This window comes from Panthera tigris, chromosome D1, assembly GCF_018350195.1.
Source record: "Panthera tigris isolate Pti1 chromosome D1, P.tigris_Pti1_mat1.1, whole genome shotgun sequence".
In the NCBI taxonomy this organism is placed as follows: domain Eukaryota; kingdom Metazoa; phylum Chordata; class Mammalia; order Carnivora; family Felidae; genus Panthera; species Panthera tigris.
The window spans coordinates 4,155,937-4,181,286 of NC_056669.1; the positions used below are offsets into that span (position 1 = coordinate 4,155,937).

Below are 25,350 nucleotides of genomic sequence, written 5' to 3' on the forward strand. Positions count from 1 at the left end.
CTACCAGATCATTCGGAATAGTGTGTAAATAGGCACAGTGGCCTGATGGGTCACTTCTCTCACAGTACCGTCTGCTTTAGAAATGACTGGTATCTGGGGCGCTTGGGTGGCTCAGTCCGCTAAGCATCCGACTTCGGCTCAGGTCATGATCTCAAGGTTCGTGAGTTCGAGCCCCACATCAGGTTCTGTGCTGACAGCTCAGAGCCTGGGGCTTTCTTCCAATTCTGTGTCTCCCTCTCTCTCTGCCCCTCCCCTGCTCATACTCTGTCTCTCTCAAAAATAAACATTAAAAAAAAGAAAAAGAAACGAAATGACTGGTATCTGTAGGTTTATTTAGGAGGTGGCCTTGGGAAGTCAGGATGGATTTCTTCTATACAAGCCATGTGCTGAATGGTAGTTAAGTTTCCGGGTTGACCAGGAAGAATGCCTCTACTGCCAGCTGTGCCTGAATTGTGGAAATAATAGTACCTCTTGAGTGCTTTCTAGTCCCTTTCATAAATTTGTTTTACTTGTTCAAAATTAACTGCCCTTTCAGGATTTCAGGAGTTCATCCCCACCAGCCATAACGATAGTTCTGGCAACAGAAAATATTCTTAGGTACCAGTGATGTGCTGGCTAACTCTGTTTCCGTAGTAGGCAGGAGAACGTGAACGTGTTACCCTACTACATGGCAGAATGGACTCTCCACGTGTCATTAAGGATCTTGGATCTTGAGATGGGGCGATTGTTTTAGATTCCCTGGGTGGGCCCAATTTAATTACAATGGTCCTTATAAGTAAAGGAGGGAGGAGGAGAGTATGAGAGTGACTCAGTGTGAGCAGATGACCGCCCATTGCTAACTTGGAAGGGGAGAAGGGAGCCATGAGCCAGGGAACCGTCTAGAAGCTGGAAAAGCAAGGAAATGAATTTTAACCCAGAGACTCTGGTTCTGGAATTCTGAACTTCAGAGCCGTGGGAGAATAGATGTGTGTTGTTGTAAGCCACTGTGTTTGTGTTGTTACAGCAGACACAGGAAACTAATTCAATGTCCACATCTATGCGAAGGAAGTGAGCTCTCCAGGAACGGTGGTTCTGAGGTGCTGTTGACTTGGACCCACTTAACTTCCATTTAAACCCTTCACTGACCCCTTAAAGCTGTCCCCATCCTGCCTAGTGAGCAAGAGAATTTCACAGTCATATTGAAAGTGTACAAAATAACAGTAAAAATAGGAAGTAGCAGTCATTAAAAGATAAAAAACAACAATAAAAGTAAACATTTTACAAATATTAAGGTAACAGCAGTCAAAAGCTGTAGCCAGGTCAAACCAACACGTACAATTCAATAGTAACAATTTGGGGCACCGGAGTGGCTCAGTCAGTTGAGCGTCCAACCTTGGTTTTGGCTCAGGTCATGATCTCCCAGTTTCTTGAGTTCGAGCCCTGCATGTGGCTCTGTACTGACAGTACAGAGCCTGCTTGGGATTCTCTCTCCCTCTCTCTTTCTGCTCCTCCCTTGCTTGTACTGTCTCTGTCTCTCTCAAAATAAATAAATTAATGTAAAATAACGATTTTTCCTCCAGTTTTGGGCATTCCAATGATGTGCATAGCCTGTACACACTGAGGAAATTTGCAGTGTTACCAAGCGTTGTGTGATGTCAAGATGCTCAGCGAACTCCTGATGTGCTAATTTCGGTTTATGATCAAGTTTTATTAATCCTTCGTAACTCACTAGGTAGGTTACTCAGAATTAGCCCTTGTCCATACGAAAAATTAAAGCCTTTGAACCCTTAAGAAGCGGATCACAGTCCTTGGCTTTGGAATGTTCTGGGACAAACAGGAGGAGACCCAAGTTTGAGAGATGGTGGAGGGTCACCCTTCCTGGAAGTTTCCGCGAATGTATTGGAGAGGAAATGCCCGTCCCATGTGGATGAGGAGCTCTGAAGAGGGGCTGAGGGGACGCAAAAGAAAAGTACCTCAAAGTTTGATTCCTGAGAGGTGATCCCATTCATCACATAGGTCATTACAAATTAATCGTTTTTCTTGGAACACTTTGAACTTTATTTTTCGTTCATCTCTACATGTTTCAAAGTGTATTTCTGGAAGTTAAGGAGTGTGCTGTTACCACCGCTTACAGGAGCAACAGTTGTTACAATCTAATGTAGGTATTAGAGTTACCTCGCCAGATAGAAATAATGTGGCTGCGATGCTGTGTTTTCGAAGAGCTCTCTGGAAAACTAACGTCCGATGTTCCAAGTAGTACGACTGGAGCCAGTGACTCACAGGAGTGGAAGGTCTGTAGAGGAGAGCGAGCTCAAACACTGGGATGTCTGTATTGCCTCTGCCCAGCGTCACTAAGAATTTCCTATCTTTCCAGTTGTGAGATGCAGTGTTGTAGATTCGAAATGAGATCTCTCCATGGCACAGTAAGAAAACTGTCGTTTTCCTTATTCTGTGCATGAAGCATATTATTTATTTTAATTACCATATTTATTCAACAAAAATTTATTGGGGGTCTACCATGTGAATAAAACCAACAAAAAAAACTGATCTCATGGACTTCATGACCAGGATCACTGACTTATGAGTGTATAAGTCCTAAATTTGTTTTGAATTTATTTAAAACTTGCTCAGTCAAGGTCCTGCCAGCATTGTACCCCCTTTAGACGGCTGCTGGTCAGTGAGGTGTTCACTTCTGCTCTGTTTTGTTTTTACAGGTTCCGTAACTTATGCGTAAGCGTTGCCACTCTTTCACAGTAAACAGATCGTTAAATAAAAACACTTTTAGCCACTTTTTACTTTTTACACTTATTTGGCCAATTAACCCACAATTATTTGCCATTTCCTTTTTTTTCCTGAAAATAGTGACATCAAATAAAAATGAGCAAAAGTCTGGTAAGTTACCTTAGAAAACAAAGTAACAACGAAAAACCAAAGACACAGCCTCAGCACTTTGAGAATAATGAAAAGAAGAAGAAATTCTACCCGGATGTGGGAACCTAGCGATGGCGTTGCAGTTGATTGCCAAAATGCCAGCAGAGCGCTGCGGGGACAGTTAGCAAGAAGAGTATCACCCGGCGTTCCCTGTGTCGGCCGTTTGATTACACTTGTTGCCATTCATGCATGTGCACTCTGGACATTATTTTAAATTATGCCGTAAAGCTGAATGGGAGTTTTGCTTTATGCAGAGAACAAAATGGTTTTGCAGCATCACTGACTAAACTAATAACTGTTATTTCAAGGCAGTCTTCACAAGCACGAGGGACAACTTTCTCAGGGAGGCACAGACATCTAAGGTCATTTGACTTGACATAACTCACCAACAGAGAGCTGCTTACGGCTCACAGAAGAAAGGTCCCATGGAACGCTCTGACACGGATGGCATGTTTCTCCCTTAACCCCCAATCTCGTCGGTCTTTTCTGGTTTGTTTCTTCAGTGTTTTCTCCAAACGGTTCCATTCCATCTCTGCCGTGTCCTAGTGCTCGACATCTCTTGCCTGTGGAAAGGACTGGCCCCCTGAGTCACCCCCCTGCCCGGGCCCATCCTCTTCACTGCTTCCAAGAGTCCCATGTGGAGGATGAACCCCATGTTGTTGCTCCCTTCCTCAAGAACCTCTGCCTCTCGTTCTGCTGCCTTTTGTTCTTTTCCATTCCAGCAACTCATTTACAGCTTCTGAGTCTTAACGAGGGGACGTTCATTTTCTTTTCTCGCCCAGCCAAGTTCTCTGCCCTCACTTACACCTTTTCTGTGGGCTATTATACACGTGGAGACTTTTGACTCTTTGTATTGTGGGCTTAGCAGAGAAAGGGGTGGTGAGGGGTCTGGATGTTTTTAGGCCATGTCACATTCTAATGAATGAGTGGCGTCCCGTGTCTTTGTTAGGAAAGTGGGTTGGGGTATTGTGGACTAGCACTGAAAGTTGGTGAGGAGAGCAGACAGGACCCTAGAGTCTGCCTGCCAAGGAAAACAAGGGGTTTGCTCGGAGGCAGGAAGCTGGGCCTGATGAGACTAGCGGGTGTCAGGATGCAGCAGCACGACGATTTCTAGCGGTGCCCGTGTTGCAAGCGTCGCGGGGTGTGTAACCTCTTTGCAGATTGCCTGAGATGCACATCACGGTCTGCTTTAATAGTTTGTCAACGATGCATTTTTTCTTCCTCTTAAAAAAAAGTGGGTTGGGCCAATTTTCTAGGCCTAATTAAATCAGCACGCTTAGGAAAAACAGCACAAGATACCCTACAATACATGGCTGTATGAGACATTTCATCAGATGGGTAGAATACAGACTTTAATATGCAAGTTTAAAATCACACACTTAGTGATTCTTTCTCGTTACTGTTCCTATTGGAACAGTTGGGTGTGGTGGAGACATTCCGGGATCCAGATTAAAAGAGGTGTGAGATTGTGGAAGATTAGATTTTCCAAAGACGCCACAGAGGCACCTCCCAGCCCCCCACTCTTCTCCTGTGTGACCTTGCCACTGCCCAGTCAAGAGAAGGAGTCGCTTTCTCCTCCCTGAATCTGGGCAGGTCTTGTGACCGCCTTGACAAAAAACAGAAACAAAAAGCCAACAACAACCATTGCCACCACCACAAGAAAACCAGCAGAATGCTGCCCTCCCAGTTTCAGACGGGCCTGCCTGGCGGGGCAGCAAGGCAGCTGCCATGCGAGAAACATGCCCACCCCGACACTGCCTGCTGTGCAAGAAGCCCCGTGTGCTAGAGAGCTGGAGGGTACGCTGCGAGGTGGCGACGGAAGGATGGAAAGAAGTGCTGGGACGGCAAACGTGTGGGCCAGGGAACCATGCTGGCAGTCGAACCCTCACACTGTGCCCAGCTGACGCTCTCTGGGTCAGAAGCACCCAGCTGAGCCGGCCCTGCGGCATTCCTGGTCCATAGCATGGTTGGGGGGCAGATACAGCGGTGGCAGCACACCAGTGAATTTGGGGGTGCCCTGTCGCCCAGTAGTAGGGAAGCGAACCCGGGCTCCTGTTCCACTGTTGCCGTTCAGTAATCTAGATGCTGCTCCTTGCCCACCCCCTCACGTACTTGCCGTGACTTTCAGAGAGGACGGGGAGGTGAGAGTGTTGCACAGACAAAATGTGGCTGTGCTGTGAAACACGCCTCCGTGTCCGTAACACTGGTCTTTGTGTGCCCGTGTGTGTGCACTTCCGTGACCTCATGCTGGCTCTTTCCAGTCATGGGCACAGAGCTTGGAGATCAGCTCATGTATCCCTTCCACAGTCTTTCCTGGTAGCTTTCAATTTAGGTGGAATATCTTTTATGAAACATAGAAATTACCCTATTATGTTATTTTAATAACAATCTTACAAGCAATTAGTAGCATTTTTCCTTCCAAATATATTTTATATCTCGGCCTCATATGATTAGAAAGCATCCCTACATTTTCTAAATCAGCAAAATTATTTTCCAATCATGTGAACAAATCACAAACCCTTAAAGGGATCCTATGGCTCATTGTTTCTTGACCAAGGTAATTTGAAACAGGAAATAAAAATCAATTGTGCTTCTCTAAATAATAGAAAAGCAAAGGAGAAATCAAAACAGGAGTAAAGTTGTATTGGCTGTTTTTATCTCTCTGGAGCAAGCATATTTTTAATTTACTGTCAGCTAGGAGGCTCTTCATCTGCAGAATTGATCAATAATGTATTTCAATCCGTCTCAAGCTTTGAGACATTCCAGTTAATGAAGGAAGGGCTCCCTTTTCAATAATAATTCTCATAGATGATAACCTTGTAATGTTGAACCACAGGTAAATATGTTCCATTAATACGATAGAAAACATTGACCAAACGTGGTTTCCTGGAATTGGCTGTTCTGGTCAGTTTGATAATCTGGTTAGTAAAAATGTGCAGAGAGAGGCAGTGTGGTTCCAAGGAGATGGTTGTAGCCTCTGCCGTGGGGTCATCTTCCTGGTTGTACGTCTTGAGGCAACATGTGCGACCATCTCTGCCTCAGACTGCTCGTCTCTTCACTCCTAGACGGCGAATGTGGTAACTGTGTGGTTATGAAGGTCACCGAGAGGTGGACGTAAGGTACCTGTCATGAGGCTCTGTGTTTCACGGCTCTCATTGGGATCTGTTGCTTCGACATCTCTGTTGGAACCCCCGGCTGGCCATTTTGCTGCTTTCGCCACTAACTTCACCCTTGTCCTTCAATAACCGCTGTCACCAGTCTTATTGCCACTGCTTGTTACTGCTTCTGATGGGTCAGAGCCCAAGCCTTTCTTGACTGGAGGCTCCTGAAAAGGGCAACCTGCATTTTTTTTAAAGTTTAGTTATTTATTTTGAGAGAGAGCGAGTGAGCGCATGAGTGTGGATGCAAACAGGGGAGGGGCAGACAGACAGGGAGAGAGAGCAGATCCCAACAGAGTCTTTGCTGTCAGCGCAGAGCTCAACTTGGGGCTTGAACCCACAAACCGTGAGACCATAACCTGAGCCAAAGTCGAGCCCGACACTCTTACGACTGAGCCATCCAGGTGAAGGGCAGCCTCTGTTGTAACGTTTCTCATGGTCCCCTTTGTCTAGATCAGCTTTCCTTGAGTTTGGCTGATGGACACTGTCCTGCCCCAGTTCACTTCACGCCTGCCCACAGTTGGTCAGGTGCCAGAAGAGCTCCCAGAGGCCAGGACGGCCATTGCTGGTCCCCGGCCCTGGCCAGCAAGCACACCACACACCACACTTTGTGCACACTCTTAATTCCGGTGTCTCTTTTTGGATGGCTCCAGAGTCTGTAGCTCTTGTGAACAGGACCCCTAATGACTTGCCCTTCCTTATGATGGACTTTCCTTCCAGTGGGCACAACCTCTCTCCCACAGCCCAGGGACGGCGCATCTCAAGACTCTAGGTGACTCACAGATGACCTTCTATGTGGCACTTTCTTGTCCAGCGCCTGCTAGTCTCTGCGAAGTCACCTTCTGTCTCAAGTCAGAGGTCACACCGGGGCTCGGCTTGCCTCGAGAGTGTCACGTGGCCATGCCTGCTCAGCCTAGGTATCAGATGTTTCTTTGATTTGCCTTTCTAACATGGTGAAAAAGGAACAAGGACAAAAAAAGGGAAAGAAAGAAGACAGCGCTCTGAATTTTTTCCACTTGAGAAAAAACATTTCAGCAAGTAGGCCACGCATATTTGCATCTTTAAAAAATTAAATCAATACAGTAATCAAACAGAAATCCATTAAGCTATGAAATAGCAGAGCTACAAATCTATGCTGTTTTTGATGAATGCATTTAGTCAAGGGATAAAATGTTCAGAGGAAAGGCTAAATGAGTCCTTGGCTTTAAATAGATTTCACCTTGCAAATACCATTTGTATATGCAGCCTCAACTACTGAAAGACATGATGGTCAAATATGCAGTTTGCTTTGCCAAAAGATACGAGAACAAACACTGAATACCCTTTTTGAGAAATGCTGAAGTGTTACCATTAAATGTTGACTGCATATCCCGGAGTCGGACTGTGCTCTGTTTGGAACTTGGGGCCACTCTGTTTTTAATTAGAGCAGTTCTTGCCCTCGGTAGGTTTAGAATTAAATAAACATTAGGTGTAATACAAATATATTAACTTCTTTAATAGTAAATATATAACTTATTAGCTCACTGAGCTACTACTGAAAAATTGTGTTACTTCATTCTCATTCCCATCTCCTTATCTTCGAATCTGCCCTCTAAGTTAACAAGCCATCGAAGTATATTTGAGAATAAATACATGACTTACATTTCAAAATTAGAGTTTCAGTAATAAAAGCTAAGGCTCACATGGTACCATGATGGCCTGGCACTGTTGCAAGGGTTCTGCACGTGCTGACACAGCTCTCACAGTGGTCTTATGGTGAGGTCACGGCTGTTACCCCATTTCTCAGAGGCGGACAGTCACTAAGATGCTGAATAGCTTCGTGACAGTCTCGCTCGACACACCAAATTCCTTCTGGAGGGAATTAGAGGGCAAGGAGGAAAGACTCATTCAGTAACTTCACAATCCAAAACTGATTTTTAAACCTCTCAAATGTTCACAAACATAGGACAAGTGAAAGTATAATACAAAACTCTGGTTTAAAACGATTATGAGTTTTGAAAATAAAATTTTTGTTATAGGCATTTTCCTGATGAAGTAACTCCTTTGGCCCATTATGGGTTAATGCATTAACAGGAATTTAAGTAGCAGATTTCTTTAGAAATGGGATATAGGCAAGAAAAATAAGGAAGGCCAGCAGAGAGGAAAAGGAAAAGGGTAATTAACCTGTCTTGACGATTTGACCTGGAACTGGTTGTAGAAAAGATAGGATTTATCTTTGTTGTCATTTTTTATTTCATCACCTGGGGTAGTTAGTGTTGGTTATCAAACTGTTCTGTGATGTATTTAAATTTATTTTGGCATTGGTTCTGGTACTGGTACAGATAAAATATGCACGGTTCAAGTACCTCATTTAGTTATTCAACAGTTTGTTTGTTTTTTTTTTTTGAGTAAGCTCTACACCCAATATGGGGCTTGAACTCGTGACCCTGAGCTGAAGAGTTGTGTGCTCCATTGACCTAGTCAGCCAGGTGCCCCTCGACAAAAATATTTATTAGGCATGTATTATATAGCCAGTAGTAGGTACTTGAAATAAAGCAGTGAAAGAAAATAGACAAAGATCCCTGCCTTAGTGGGACTTCAGCAGAAGTCCTGAAATAGAACTATATGTGTATTAGAAGATGAGCCGTGCCATGGGATACAGGAAGAGCAGAGTGTCAGGGGTAGGAGGCCCTGGAGGAAGGGGAATGATTGCAGGTTTAAGTAGAGTATTAGGTGAGGCATCACTCAGAAGGTGACATTTGCACAGAGCTTTGAAGGGGGACGGGGTGAGCTGGGGGAAGAGCCTTCCAGCAAAGGAAACTGCTGTGTAAATGTCCCGAGGAAGAACCACCTGTGCTGGATAAGTGGAGGGGAGACTAGTAAGAGAGGAGGTCAGAGAGATAAGAGGGAATGGGTCCACTGCGTGGACTTTGGTTTTCTTAGAGAAATTTGGAGTCATTGGAAGGTTTTTGGGTAGAAGAATGAAGGTTTTGGGTAGATCTTAATAGTATCATGCTGGCCGTTGTGTTAAGAACAGACTTTAGGGGTGTAGGAGTGGAAGCAGAGAGACTAGTCAAGACAGTGTTCTAATAATCCACATCATAGATGATGGTGGCCCAGGTGGAGGCAAAGGAGGTGGTGATTCTGATTATCTTCTGAAGGGAGAGCCTACAGGAATTCCTGGTGGATGGGACATAAGATGTGAGCAAGAGGAGTTGAGGATGTGTGCAAAACCTTTGGCCTGAGAAAACGGAAGGATAAAGATGCTATCATCAAGTGTCTGGGATATAAGAAAGTATAGTAGGAGCTTACCTTTGGAAATTTAATACACAAGAAGAAAATACGCAGGAAGTTTAGTATATGCACTTTGGAGGAGGCATGGATTAGATCTATTTGTTTGGAAGCCATCAGCAAATGGATGGTATTGACATTGGATGAGATCACCCAGGGAGTTAGCTTGGAGGGAGAAAGTAAGAAGTCTTAGGAGCTGGTCCCCGGGGCACTGTCACCTCAAAAGATCAGAGAAAAGAGGAGCAAGCATAGCAGACTGAGCTGGGGTGAGGCAGAGGGAAAGCCCCATGAGGAAACTATATTAGGGAGAAGTGAGTGAAGAGCTGGGTAAAAAGGTGCCTATAGGTCAAGTGAGATGAGTATCCAGAGGCTGCTGGTGGTCTTGACAAAAGCTGTTTTGGGGGAATAATTGGCAAAAGCCTGAGAGAAGAAAGATAAAAAATGGATGCATCCAGAGAAACGGGGCAGTCGCTGAAAGGTACGTGGCGCCACCTTGTTTGTGTGCTGACAGGAATGATCCACAGACATGGGGACATGGAAGGAGGAAGGATCGCCTGGGTGAGAGGGGGGTGTGATCTCACAGGAGGGGAGGGGACCAAGAACGCTGCATCTCCAGTAGGCCCCCTCGTCTGCAGTTTCCATGACCATTGGTCAGCTGCCGTCCAGAAGCAGAAGATGCTCCTCCTGATGAGAAGGCTTCCTCCTGTCAGAAGGCTTCATTAGGAGCCCAACGCTTCCTCGGTGCCTGGTCATTTGCCTCATCAGGCAGGCATTTCATCACCTCACATCACTACAGGAAGAAGGGGGAGTCCAGTATAAGGTGTTTTGAGAGAGATAGAGACCACATTCCCATAACTTTTATTACTATCTATTGTTATAACTGTTCTCCTTTATTATTACTCTTATTAATCTCTTACTCTGCCTGGTTTATAAAGTTACCTTCAGCATAGTTGTGTATGTTGAGGAGAAAATAATGTCCATCGGTTCAGCACTGTCTGTAGTTCAGGCCTCCCTGGGGGTCTTGGAATGTATCCCGCGGCGTAGATAAGGGGAGCTCCTATACTGTTAGAAAGAGGAAGGAAGACTCTGGAGGTAACACTGCTGCTAGGTGGGTGGACGTGGTCAGTGGTGGGAATTTAGAGATGTTGATGTCGCAAAGTGCGGAGGAGCAAGACAGGGACAAAGGATTGGGGCACGCAAGCATGGGAGTGATCATCAGGTCTGACAGTGGGATTTAAGCAGTCTCTACCTTGCGAGGGTGAGAGAAGGAGGATACAGGGGCAGAGATTTGAGGGAATGTGGCTGCCAAGAGAGAGGAGTCTGGCAGGAGGCCACATCCTCATGGGCAAGGACTTTCTTCCTGACGAGAACTCACAGTTGAATTTGTTGGGGTGGCAGGCTGTTGAAAATGGCACCCAGAAAATGCTCTCTCTGCTTCTGCACCCGTTCTGGCTTTTCTTTGCTATTTGCTTTATAAAGAGTTCATGTCCCACCCCTCAAATCTATGGTTTTGTGAACTGCCTTGACCAAGCAGAACTCAGAGTGACGTGAGGGACGTCCGAGGCCAGGTCACTCTCCTTTCACTCAGGGAGGAGCAGGAGCCTGGGGGGAGTGCAGGCCGTCTTGCTGGGGAGAAGGGCCTGCGAGCAGTTCCTTCCAGCAGAAATGCTGTCAGCTGTGGTAGCCACATGGGACTGCCGAGCGCTGGACGTGGAATTGTGACTAAGAAGCTGAGTGTGTAATTAAAATTGCTACAAGTTTGGATCGGTATTGTTTTCAGTGTAAATAGTTACACAAGGGAAGCGCTCACCGCAGTGGACAGCGTGGCACCAGAGGACAGAGGCCACGTGAGAGAGGACGGACATGTCCTCTGCTGCAGGCCCCAGGCACCAGGTGTGTGGGCGCTGAAGCCCCCGGGGGGCATCTCCGCCCAACACCGTGGGGAGCACAGATGACCCTGATGAATGCGGCCTGCACCCCCGGCCCACAGAGTCAGGGGCCATGAGGTGGTGTTGAGCCCACGTCCCCGGCCCGCAGAGTCGGGGGCGGTGAGGTGGTGTTGAGCCCACGTCCCCGGCCCGCAGAGTCGGGGGCGGTGAGGTGGTGTTGAGCCCACGTCCCCGGCCCGCAGAGTCGGGGGCCGTGAGGTGGTGTTGAGCCCACGTCCCCGGCCCGCAGAGTCGGGGGCCGTGAGGTGCTGTTGAGCCCACGTCCCCGGCCCACAGAGTCAGGGGTGGTGAGGTGGTGTTGAGCCGTGAAATTGGAGGTAGCCTGTTATGTGGCCACAGGTGATTGCTGCAAACACAGTGGCACTGCTGAGGGGGCATGTTCGAGGTGACCCCTTCATGCCGTGTATGTTTCCATCAAATCCTGAAGTTTTGCTGTGCAGCAGCGCTCTGGGCCCCTAGGCCCCAGCTGAAGGAAGGAAGGTGCTCCAAGGAGAAGGGGCAAGAAGAAGCCATTTTCATTAAGTAAGCATCACGCTCTTCCTGCTCCACAAGGTCCCTGTGGAACCATTGGGAAACGAGGTAGAACAAGGATTGTGCCCCCCCACCCCCCACCCCGCTCCGGCTTGGATATGAGGGTCTCTTCTCTGGACCCAACAGAACATGTGAGTCCAGCTTCCTCCTGCTCCCCACAGGATAGTCTCCTTTCCTTCAAAGACGTAGGTGTCATAACCCCTGGCTGTATGTTCCCGTGTACCCCCTTAGGGCCAGAGGGATGGCCAAGAAGGCAGGATGAGGAAGGATGGTTTGCACGGCCACTGGTCAGACTCCCCCCCGGAGAATCCCTGGTGCTGAGCCCTCGGCCCTTCCTGCCCACTGAGGTGCTGGCTCTACATGTGTAGACCCCGGTGTCCTCATCAGGTGGAGTTGATACCCCTCACCTCTGGTTTTCTTTACTGCCTCGATGCTGCTTTAATTACAGCTGCGGGGTCAAGGAGGGGTCAAGGAGGGCTCATAAATTGTTAATGAGAGGCATCATCGTACCTGAGTGGAATTTTTCCTGACGGGCCGTGCTCGTGCTGTATTTCCAGATGCCCATCGCTGACCTCTGCACGGTTTCTGTTATTTTGGTGAAGATGCATACTTGGGGGACAGATGAGAAATGGTGAAAACATATTAAAGTTGTACTGAGCATGATCTGTGACACGTTAGAGAGGGCTGGATGCATATCCCAGGGTAGGAGAGTATTGAGAAAATTTTGAATTTTGTTTGTCCAAAGATTTACACATTTTTCTATGTTGCATTTTGTGCAAATAAAATATTAGATTTGAGATCCCTTGTGGACTGCTGGGAGCCCTCACCCATTTGATGACCCTCCTAGGGCTCTGTGATCTGGGCTGTCTGGCCCTCTGCTCATGCGTGTGCAGGGGAGTGGGCTTCATCCTCCGTCTGGCCTCAGCTGCAGGAGCCAGGGCTGAACTTGACTGCGCTGGGTCCGGGAGCAAAAGGGAATTCTCATGTGTGCAGGGCAATATGGAAGCCAAGGAACTCACTAAGGCTCACGACAGAGGGAGGGAGAGAGAAGGGAGAAGAGGAGAGAGAAAAACGAAAATGGGGCCAAAAATCAAATCTGGAAAAATTGGTAGTAGTAGGAGGACACTCAGTGAGTTCAAGGAGAACAGGGAACACACGTGACTTTCTGGCTCTTTATCACCCCCCCCCCCCCCCCAAGCCCAATAGGGTGATGACTGGTGATGCACAGAGGCGGCACAGGAAGTGCCTGTTGGGTGCATCAGTCAGTCAATGAGAAACTCATGGTTGAACCAAGAGGGAATATTTAGGGCCAAGTCAAAGGTAAACTGTGTGTCATCCCATCCATTCCTTGTGCCGATGTAAGTGGTACTTTTCAGATTTAAGATTTTATCTCTAATTGTAGAATGTCAGAGTGCAGTACCACAGTGAACAGTTAGGGGAATGTGTTCTGCTGAAATCAAGCAAGAAAAAAAGAGAAGAAGGAGACCAGACGTTTACTGAACATTTCCCATTCGCAAGCACTGTGTCAATCATGTCACAGGCATTGTTTTAGGTAATTATCGCAACAGCATTCTGTGGGAGGTACTGGTATCCTAGTTTTACTGACGAAGAAACGGGCACAGAATGTTTAAGTAACTTTGTCAAGCTTAAGCAGCTTTTATTTATTTATTTATTTATTTATTTATTTATTTATTTAATTTTAGAGACAGCGTAAGTGAGGGAGGGGGGCAGCGGGGGAGAGAAGGGGAGAGGGAGAGGGAGAGGGAGAGGGAGAGAGAGAATGAATCTTAAGCAGGCTCCACCCTCAGCGCAGAGCCTGACACAGGCCTGGATGCGGGGCTCAGTCTCACGACCTGGAGATCATGACCAAGAGATCATGACCTGAGTCGAAGTCAAGAGTCAGACCCTTAACCAACTGAGCCACTCGGGCGTCCCAAGCTTGTGCAGCTTTTAAAACACTCTCTGTAGTAGAACTGAGAACTGGCTTCTCCACCTCTACCCCAGTATGTTTCCTGACTTGCTCACTGATAAGAATTGTTCGCAGTTCTTACTGAAAACATGAATTCCAAGGACCCGAATCTAGAACTTAACTAAACCAAGATATCCAGGAGTGAGGTCCCGAATTCTATTATCTTTAACTGGCACCCTAGATGATACATTTTTGGAAGCAAGTTTGAAGAACACTGCCTGACACTGTCATTATTGGTGAGAGCTCCAATATTTCTCGTATCCATGGAAGAAAGTTAGATACTTTAAACTATTGAATAAATTTCCTTGTAAAAATTCCTGGGAATAAGAATGCACATTAGTTTGTAATCTTGTGCTTCTAAGAGAAACAAACTGTAGTTAGATGGAAAAATACTATGGTAACATTTTATTCCTTCAGGAATAGGTACAAGGTAAATACTATTTGTAAAAGAAGGAAAAAATTTACTGATTTGTTAAAAGGTTGTTTAAAAAGAACTATAAGTAGTTTGAATTCCAATTAATGTTTCATAACATAAAAGGGTGGTTAATCTCTAAAAGGAAAACATTAAGGCTAATTGGATTTTTAAATCTGAAAATCCCACAGGGAAAGCCTTTTCTTGATTAAAAAATTTAACTCATTTTACAGCATGCATTTTGGTCAGGGTTAGGGAAGGGTAATTAGCTTCCCATAGAAGATTCACTAATTAATGCTACAGCAAAATCAGGCTGTACGAGCCCTGAACTTGGAGGAAATGCAAAAATATTTATCAGGTGCAGTGGAATCGAACACTATAAATACTAGGATGATCTGTTTAATATTAATGCCTAAATTCTATTTTAAGATGGCTCCCACAGATTTCTTAAGTTTTTTCATGAATATTATTAAGTTCGCTATTTTGGCTGTGGTTTCGTCAAGCGTTATAGAAGTCTTTAAAATCGTAAAATTTAATAAGTACAACAAATTTTATCCTGGAAAATTGGTTTTTTTACAAGCATTTAAAAATATTTCCTATAGTTTTAATTCATTAAGTTCATTAAGTAGATTGGTTTAGTGCCACATTGCCTAAAAATTCAGTATTTTATAGTTTCAAAAACTTCAAAGCACTTTATAAACATTATTTTGACTCTATAGTCCTATTATTTTTTAGGATTACTTCTTCTTTTTTTTTTTTTTTTTGCAAAATGTATGTACAAGTCAATTAAAATCTGTGCATTGGCTAAATTGCTATGAGTAGTTTTTGATGGAACATATTCTGCATCAATTATTGTAAGTGCATGAGAGCCTGCAGCACAGCATTAAGTGACCCTTGGTGATTGGAAAGGGGACAAACTGCTAGTTTAAATGTTCCGTGCAGTTTATTTTCTGTAAGTATGGAGATTAAATTCTGTCATTGAGGGGCTTTTCTCGTTTTTTGTCTCCCATGTGGGGAGGGGGAAAGGGCAAATTGAAGCAGGCTCAGAATGTAGGGAAAGAGCTTCAAATGCTGGTACATCACACTGAGACTCTTACCTATTCTGTTCCATGACTTAAGAGCAAAGTGTCCCTGGGGGCCCTTTGAGTGTTAAAATGTTGACCAAGAGGGGAGACCTCCACTTGGAGGGCAGCAAACTCAACACCTAGCAACGGGCCAAGTCCCTAGGACACCTTTGTGTTCTCAATAAACTTTAAGTTTTGTGTCTAGGGGGATTAAAGAGGAGGGGATGAATCCGGATTTGAGGGCAGAGTAAACTGCGGAAGCGGGAGGCACATGGGGAATTGGAGGCAAGGAGAAAATGTCTGGAGCAGGAAGTCTGGACCCAGGATTAGCCAGAGGGCGCCACAGAGCCTCGGAAGTTCAGCCTGCGGCTGGCCTTATGTAGTCCTGTGGGACAGGGACAGCACTGGCTTTTCAAGGGTTGGGTTTCCAAGGGGGAACTCTGCTTCCACCTGGATAGTAGGCCAGAAGAGGGGCCCGGGAGCCGAGGTCATTAGTAACCCATAGACCACCACAAAGGAAACGGAAGCCAGAGAGATGATGGGAAATGGCCCTGTGCAGAATGAAGAAAGATTACCGGATTGGAAGTGAGCGATCTGTCCAGTGTGAACATTTAACGTGTCTTTTCCGGGTACCATGTGGTCTCTCGGGCTTTGGACCCCTTCACTAGCTTCCCCCAAGCATTTGGGCTGAGGAGGCCTGCTCTGGGAAGCTGTGTCCTCGTGTCCAGTGAAGCAGGGGTGGCCACGTACTTGGTCCTGTACATGGAGCTTCTGCTGTTGTCATTTGTGGCTTGTGGGCCTCTGGTCCGTTCTCTCTTAGCTCACTTAGGGCCCGCACGTCTCTCAGCAGCCTGTGACACATCCGAGGTCACAGGCTGTATTCTGTTGTTGTAGACTGGGGTGTCCTCCTTGAGGAACAGGCGGGTCATGTTCTCCCAGCTACAGAGGCCCCTTCTCACATGCCCCCTCCCACCCCAGTCCCCCAAACTTCCACCGCCACACTCTGTACTCCTGACACTCATCAGGGCCACTTGGGGCCATCAGGGCCGGGGGTGGCAAGAAGATGAGAACCTTAGCATCCACCTTTATCTACCGCTTTTATTTCCAGGAACAATAACTACACACAGAATGCGTTCTTTTCTGAGATACATTTTAATAAATTAATAATGATTTTGTAGAATTGAAATGGGTTACTGCATGTTAACACGGTTCACATGGACCTGAAGCAAAACTTCTGATTTTATTTCACATAGCATACAGCAAAGCCCACATTCCACTACAAGGCAAAGGAAGAAAATTACTTGTGTGTGCCAGTCCGGTATTCCGGTAGCTTGCAGCACTACCTCCCCAAGGGGGAAGGTCTCTGAAACTGTTATGCGTTAACGGGGGACACAGAGGGTTGCAGGTCTCCTAAGGAAATTTGCAGTCACTGTCTTATCTATTATTACCTTTGAAAGGAAACACAGAATTAGACATTATAATTAAAATTCACTGAGAACAAGTAATCCCTATGCACTAAAAAATTATGTGGAAAAATGACTTTGAATCTATAATTTTACTTTCAAGAACCAACTACCCACGTATTATGCAACTGTACATGTTCTCCGTAGCTGGGCAGGGCACTGTGTAACGCAGTCTGACTCTCCACAAGGCCTTCATTCTTACTTTTCTAAATACCAACAAAAACTGCCGTGGTAGAAATTATCTAACCCAATTTTCTCAGACTTTGAACATGAGAAAGATATCAAATATTACAAAAAGAATTAACATATACATTAATAAATAACTAAAGTACAACGTGATCATGTAAAATCCTAAAATAATTTTCTTTGTACATGAAAATAAGTTACAAAATGTACAGTTATAAGGGACCCACTCAGTAACAATTGTAGCAAATGTATTTTGCTTCATATATTGACTCAACAGAATGTCCATTTACTGGATGTCTTACTTATATGCAGGTACTGTGCTAATTGCCAGGTCCAGAAATGACGAATACATGTCCCTATTCCTAAGAACTTCCAACTAAATGAGGAAGACAGGCATGTAAAGAAATACTTACGCCACACCGTGATACTCCGAGAACTGTACTCTCGAGTTATCCCAGCAACCTTGTTACCCTTGGAACCCACAGTATAATTTGTTGAGCCATTGGACAGTTATGGCAGGGAATGTTGTCAAGGTTAATGGGATGAATAATGCTACCTGATTCATACATAGCATTATCGAACAATGGCATCGTCTCACGGAAGTACCATGCCCTATCCAGTTGGGCCAACAGCATCGGTGAAGCGCCAGACTCATACCATAGGCTGGTCCTTATTAATTTGTGAGCAAATTGTCTTCCCAGTAACCACCAAGGATGTGACTGCTCTGATTTCTAATTTTTCCATACTTTTTAAGGTCTTTATCAGAAGTGTCTTTAAGAGTCTGAAGACCCTATCTAATGACAAATGATTGAAAGACTTATTAAAATTTGGCTTTAGAATTCCTTTCGTAGCGGGGCGCCTGGGTGGCGCAGTCGGTTAAGCGTCCGACTTCAGCCAGGTCACGATCTCGTGGTCCGTGAGTTCGAGCCCCGCGTCAGGCTCTGGGCTGATGGCTCGGAGCCTGGAGCCTGCTTCCGATTCTGTGTCTCCCTCTCTCTCTGCCCTTCCCCCGTTCATGCTCTGTCTCTCTCTGTCCCAACAATAAATAAAAAAGTTGAAAAAAAGAAAAAAAAAATTCCTTTCGTAGAAAATTTGTGTTTGTGATAATGTTGATGGGTTAGGGGTGGGGGTAAAAGAAGAGAGACCCAGCAAGCCTCCAGCTCATATTTAGATGTTTAAGAACTAGAGAGCTGGTTAAGGGAATAAATAATGCCAGAATTATCAAGAGATTCGGCAATGCTGGTCAGGCTCAACCCACCAACAAGGCGAGAGCTGCCAATAGATTTTCTGAGGCAACTGTACACAAAAAAGGCTTGTAACCCTGGCCATTGTGGCAGGTTTTAAGGTGTTAATAAGCATTTGAACAAGAAGGAAAATGAGGCCTTGATTTTAGAGGAAGGGGAGACCCACTACTATTTGAAATACTTGTGGAGACAGCTCCCTAGGACCAAGGGCTGGAAGTTAGTACGGGGAGGCAACAGCATTTTGAATATCAAAGAGAACTTTCTAACAGAACTTTTCAAACATGAAGGCATTGAGCTCTTTCTTCCTGAAAGAACTGAACTAGAAATTGGAAAAGAAAATCATCAGGGTGCTTTGGAATTTAGGGGGGCTTCTCTACCAGGCCAGAAGCTGTATCAGATTCCAAGGTGACTTTCAAGTTTGAATAGGAGTCTAGGAGTTAGAAGAGTTATCTTTTGCTAAGTGTGTAAGAGTATCATCCCGTGAGCATATTCCCTATTCAGATATTAAATCTGATGAAGCATCATAGTGCCATCAAATAGAACTGACTTACAAACACATGTAGGTTTTTAAGATATAAAGATACTTTTTAAATCACATAATCTTTAACTAGAATCAGTACATTTAACTATATAGCAACATGTGCAGCAAAATCACAAATTCAGGAGAAAATTTTAGGTACTGATCTTTCAGTTTCTATTCTCTGTGAAACAAATGGGCACCATTGGTAGGCGGAAGGAAAAATCCCTATTACCAGTGCACTGTAAATGTCAGCACCGTTTACAGACTTTTTCCTGAGTAATTAAAAAAAAGGAACAAAGAGCAAATTCCCTCCAACAAGAATGCTCCTGAAATGATGGAGTTTAAAACTCAAGTCCTGTAGAAACTGAGTACGCAGGACCAGTGGAATCAAGTTACTTAGAATGCCCAGATGCTAAATAAATTGGAGGAGGAAGTCATGGGTCCTAGGTCAGAAAGCTGTTGAGCCAAAATGTGTAAATAGAGCGTAGAAATCTTTGGTTGTGCACTCCTGTATAGGAGTTAATTGGGCTGACCTTGTGCCACATGCCATGTTCTACTAGTCTTCGTGTAAATATGGCTTTTGTGGAGTAAAGTTGTTTCTTACGTTGGATGGAAACCTGCTTCCCTGTAAATTCGACACTTTTTGTTTCTTCAGTGCCCTCCAGAGCTGCCCACTGGAAGACGGTCTTAGTTTCAATTCTAAATATAAAAGAGTTTCCAAATACTGGATTCGATCACACTGAAAATGAGGACTTAAAAGTAACACTACATGTTCAGCAGTATATTTAATCATTGCATTTATTGCTTCCAAATCTCACACTGTAAATAGATGCTTTTCTCCATACTTGGATTTTTTGACCATACACCTTGAGTCAGGTACACTCCACACATCCTCAACTGCTCTTGGTATCTGGGAAAAACAGAATCGTGTTGCAGGATGTGGTCACTCTCAAATAAGTTTCTAGCCCTCAAGGGTAGCATGTAGTGAATACAGCTGTGATAGAGTCCTCTTTCCCACCCAGAACCAGAGCTGTTACGGGAATGGAGTTACTTGTGATTATGCAAGTATTCTTCATACTTCACAGTCTCACAGGCAACAGGTGAACAAAAGGTGGTCCACATTTTAAATCAAGTTTGCAGATCACAAGTGTCCATTGACTTTGAATTGATCTCATATAAATGCTGAATTTAATTTTTTTATATATAATCCATATAACTACCTTCAGTTGTAGAAGAGGTTACAATATTAGATTTTTTTTTTTGCATGCATAATCCGAGTGTAGTGGAGCAAACCAAATGATAAAGGATTTAGAAATGTTTAACAGAATTTTTCCACAAGAATGAAAGCAATTTGGATAATGAGCACAATTACTTTGTCTCTTACAGTGCAACACTGGCTGAAGGATGATAATGAAAGGACAGCAGACTTTAAAGAAAAAAAAGGGACTCAGGGAAGAGGCCATAGATAAAGGGATGTTATTTCCTCTCACCTAAGCTTACAGACAGGAAAAACAGCTCTTTCTGGGGGTACTGAGAATGAACTTGAGAGATCACTGAGACTTGCCTGTCAGAGGTCCGGAGGGTGAGGCCAGAATGACAGACATGGTTCTCGGACAGTGAAGCCAGGGATTGGCAGGGTCAGAAGGTGTGACCAGGCCGGTCATTGACCGGGTGTGCCGTGCCTGTGGTTGGGTTCCTTGAGGATTTGGAACACAGAGAACCATTTCTCAGTACGGCAGATAGATCAAATGAAAGCGCTGTCTCTACGGAAGATGCAAAATTAGAGTGAACAAGATCAGTGACTAGTGGAGCCAAGCCCAGCACAGACCGCGACAGCACCAAGGATCAAGAACAGGAAATAAAGGAAGAGACTGGGGTTTTGTGACTAGACAGAGTATTTTCCCCGGTGTAAAGGGATGGCAATAAGAAGAAAATGATTAGCAAGTAAACTGCAGCAATTGTAGAAAAAAGGCAGAAAGCCTTGTGTGTGAGGGAGTATATTAAATGCACAGGGAGCTAGGCCTGACAACAAGGATATTTCTAGAAACATTACCATACATCAATGGCCAATGAGAAGATTGGTGGACATCAGGATGACAGAATAATGAAACAAGATCAGCAAGGGATTCTATTTCCCTTTAGTTTTTCCTTTCTGGAAAGGATGAACATTTCCTAGAGTCAATAATGAAAACAATTATTTATTTTAAACATACTTTGATTATTTATATATGCTTAAATCAGCAGTTCAGTCAATCCACGTATAGGTCATCCACTGTGGTATGGTCTTTCTTAAATAATTGGTTTCCAAAGCCACAAATAGACCACACAAAACTGGTCATTGAATTTTCTGTTTTTCTTACACACACACACACACACACACACACACACACACGGCAGAGCCAACCTAGGTAGGAAGGAAGACCACCAATTTGACAGAATGCTTCTCAGGCAACTGTCATCTGATTAGGGATAGTCTCTGATTTTGGAATTGCAGGGTAATGTAGTCTAATATCCTGTTCTATTCTGAAAAAAACATTTGAAGCTTATACAATAAATTTATATGGCATAATAAAAGGACCTTCATTTAGGGATATTTCCACTTTTAAAACCTAATATGGTTACATCTTTTAAACTTAGGAAAGAAACATACTCCTTTTGCAACGCAAACTTGTCACACCTGAGAGCAAGGATGATTGCTACTCTTTCTTTACTGGGGTTAAAGGTGATTAAACATCTTAACGGATACGGGTTGCGAATGCGATCAATACAAAAACCTAGTGAGTTTTTTAAATTTAGAAAATAATCCACTATGAATATCTTATGAAAATAGTAAACCCACACGGTGCTTTATAGTTGGGATATATCACCAAGGAAAACTGATATGGTACTAACTGAAGCACAGAAATTTCTTACTACAGATCAAATTTGGATATTTACAAATTTAAGAAATGCAACAAAATGATACACTTATCTAGGGATCAGATTTGCTACGTCCTCAATTATGCTGGAATGTGGCAAGGATACAGAAAATGTTTGTTAGGACTACCATCCCAGAATCCCAAAACTTCACCCAGTGGGTTACGTGTAAAGATAGACTGAGAGCGGGTGTAACTTACAAGTAATCATTAAATCAAGAATGTTCATTTACTGAGCTTCAGCCAGAAAATAAGTAAGATATGCTGCCACCAGAAATCGAAACCAACCAGCACAGAGGACTACCAGAACCAGCAATTTTAAAAGCATTCCAGTAATTGCCAATGGCATTATGGCATTATAACATGGTACATTATGCTCCTAATGAAGAGTTGAATCGTAAAAAATGTCAAGCCATGTTTAGCGCAAGTTTAGAAGGCTGGGAAATACACTGCATTTTAGAAAAATTTCTGACCAAAAAAAATGATGATGAAAAAAGGAAGAGGGGCTTAAAAGAAGCTAAGCAGTGATCAGAAAGGACGGGAATTCAGTAACTCTTACACCTGTAGTAACAAGGTAGGCTTCTCACCTCTTTCTAACTTAATTTTCACTTCATATAATATAGTGTGCAAATAATTCACTTTCACTACCTACAGAGATTTTTTCCCCTCTAAATAGTACAAATCTGTGAACACTGATTTGTTCTTACTAGTCTTTCACGGATAAATTACTCTCAAAATCAAGACATCGATGTCTATGAGTCTTATTTACATATGAAAATACTAAGTATTCTGGATTCTCCAGGATTAAATTATATTCGATATAATTTTTTGGTAAATGTATCTTGTATTTAAGTTTCCAGCAACCGCTAAGTCATATATGCTATACATTCATAGTAATTCTCTAGCAGAAGGTACATTTTATTTCACTAAGAGGTAAAGACCTTTTTACCAGCTATTAAGCTTAACAGATTTATGGTAGGCTTCTAGAACTGGGATAGTTTTAGGATGTCTAAGCACATACGCCTTTCAGAAATGATTAGAAAACCATGGGTCTCTGTATTTATTAAACTGAATCACCTGGCAGTAAAATTCCGTTAAGGCTCGTGGCATGGGTGAGACTTCCTCCCACTCAGATCTGCCACTATGGTAGACTTGTACTTCATCTGTGATCTCATCTGGTGCGTAATCACCACCCAAGATATAAATTTTGTCTTCAACTCCAACTGCGCCTGCATTAAAGCCTGCACATTCAAAAGAGCCTTCACCCTTCCAGACACAAGTATCTGGACAAAAACTGTAAACCTTATAGGTGGAAAGGTCACATATGTACAGTGTGCAGTTTACTGGGACAGCTTTGATTAGTGTCGCATGAAAAAACTGCCCAAATTCTGCTACGAGTTCAGACCACTGATCGGTGGTCACGTTGTATTTGAAAAAGCAATCAAGTGACGGGTTAAAGGCATCTGTAATCTCTACCTCTGACCCAAGAACATAAATGACATTTTGACAGGTGCTCGCTTCAGGGTAGTATATGCCCCTGGGTAACGGGCTGACAGACATCCATTCCTTAGAAAGAGGGTCGTAAGACTCGACATCTAAGAGGCTTTTAATGTCCTGAGACCCTTTCGTCTTTCCACCTATGACAAATAATCTGTTGAGAGCCAGAACTGATGTATGCATGGTTCTTGGTGTCTTCATAGCTGATACCAGGAAGAAATCGTTCTTCACTGGACAGTAGCACCAGGTTTGGTCAGTCGCATCATGATAGGACTCTGCGATATGAAGCCGAACCGTTCTACAGCACGGCCCTTTGCAGCCGCCCGTCAGGAATATCTTCTCTCCGTAACTAGACAGACTAGACCCTGGCAAGTCAATCAGGTGTGACTGTGGCAGCACTTTCCACGAGTCACTGTTTATATTGTAGCAAAAGGTATATTGGTCTTCACCGTTTTCCTCAGTTTTGTGAACAAATATGTATTTTTCGGTTGTGGATGGTCGAGCGTCAGGGAAGAGTCCACCAGAACCTTGCACACACTTAACAGCATCCATGATGATGTCGAAACAGTTTGTGCTTTTGAGTAAACACTCTTCGTTGAGCAGACAGTTTTGAAGGGTCTCCTCGGATAACTGATGTAATCTAACTTTTTTAATCAAATAAGGCAGATGCTTTTGCCTTGATTCTAAGTTGTGTTTGGTCCAGCTAAGGACCACTTTCAGTACAGTCTCTTCTTCAGGGACATTCAGTTCATCGGATTCCAGACATTTCTGCAGTACTCCAAAGTTCATCTCTAGGAAATCACTGGATTTAAACAGTAAGGAAAAGTGGTGCTGTACAAAGTACAGCGCGTGGTCAAACAAGCGGGGAGAGCCGTAGCTGTCTGACAACGATAATAACTGTAAACAATTGACAAGGTTAATACTCTTTATTAAGAAGTCACTGCAAGCTTTGGCTAGGAAGGAAACTTGAAGAAATGATGACAACTGGAAGAACATTTCCACGTTATCATCCGTTATCTTGGTTTTCCCAGTGTAGGCATAGTCGAGAAACGCTTTTACTGCTTTGGAGGACAGATTAGTGATGGTGACGCTCCCGCCGTCTCGCTCTTTCATGTTCACTTCAAACATGGCCCTGCAGAAAGAAAGAGAACACAGGAGAAAAGGAAAACAGGGGTATTTGATTCCGCGGTACTTTTCAAGGTTACCTTAAAGACGTGTCCTTTACCCTCAGGTTGATAGAATGTTTCACAAATCTCAGGTTTATAGTTATGCAATATATTTTTAAACCATCTTAATAAATTATTTGAATATCTACAACAGTTACATACCGTATCATTTATCTTTAAAACCCACGGACCACGTAGCTACCACATTGCAGAATACGTACGTTATAGCTGCGGTACAGCATTTACTCCAAAGAAGGCTATATATAAAAAGATTCATATTTTGCAAGCCAATTTCAATGCTATTAAATATCATTCATAAAATTAGGGTAAGGTCTCTCTGATGGCTGAATTTCTCTTTTTATGAGTTAATTAGTATCAGCTCTGCAGGTGGTAAGTACAGATATTTAAAATAGATAGTGCTTCTGGGTTTAGGACTTAAAAGTATCTTTCAAATGAATTTTCAGTTTGGCAGCAGTGACACACGTGGAAGATGGGATACAGTGAGGTATCAGATGTCTCTAACGAGTCTGCCTGTGTGAAAAATCCACCAAACATGTCTAAAGAGACACGTTTTATACAGCACTTTAGGGAGAAAAGGGAATGTGATGTCATAAAGCTAAATGCCAAACCAAAAGGCTCAAAGTAAGTTTGTGAAGAAATAACCACTGAGAGATGGAGGGGAGGGTCCTCAGATTTGAATAATCAGACCAGCCCAAGAGTTCTTCTGAGTTGTAATTTTTCCCCACCTGGCAGAGGTGATAGAGTCTGAGGAAGTGGGAACTTTCGGGACTCAGTTTAAGCTAAAATATAAATTATGTGGAAATGGTTGGGCAGGAGACTACGACGTATGTATTTTACTATTGGTTTTGGTAAGACCAATCTGGCCACCCATTCCTATGTTAGTTAACATCATATCCAGAATCATTCACTTTTACACAGACTCGCTATGGCGGTTGTTGGTAGCACAGTGAGTGGAGGTCGAGATTCAAGAGAAAGAGCTACGACAGAGAAGCAAGGATTTCCAGTAGTTGGACACTCAGTAGGAGTGGAGATTGACTGGTTTGGGTTCTGGTATAATACTGGTTTGTGTCTGCAC

The 25,350-nt window shown here is 43.9% G+C and overlaps 1 protein-coding gene and 1 long non-coding RNA gene across 9 annotated transcripts in view; one reads left to right on the plus strand and one right to left on the minus strand.

The window, feature by feature from the left end:
* The window catches only part of LOC122230966, a 44,883-nt gene that overhangs the window by 8,591 nt on the left and 10,942 nt on the right, over positions 1 to 25,350 (plus strand). The window lies entirely within an intron of this gene.
* Positions 19,449 to 25,350, minus strand: part of KBTBD3 (kelch repeat and BTB domain containing 3) — a 36,183-nt gene continuing 30,281 nt past the window's right edge. For all 3 annotated transcript variants that reach the window (XM_042957468.1, XM_042957469.1, XM_042957470.1), the window contains one exon: positions 19,449 to 24,220. In XM_042957468.1, coding sequence (XP_042813402.1) covers positions 22,618 to 24,220 — 1,603 coding nt within the window. In that variant the 3' untranslated portion in view covers positions 19,449 to 22,617. The remainder of the gene's footprint in view (positions 24,221 to 25,350) is intronic.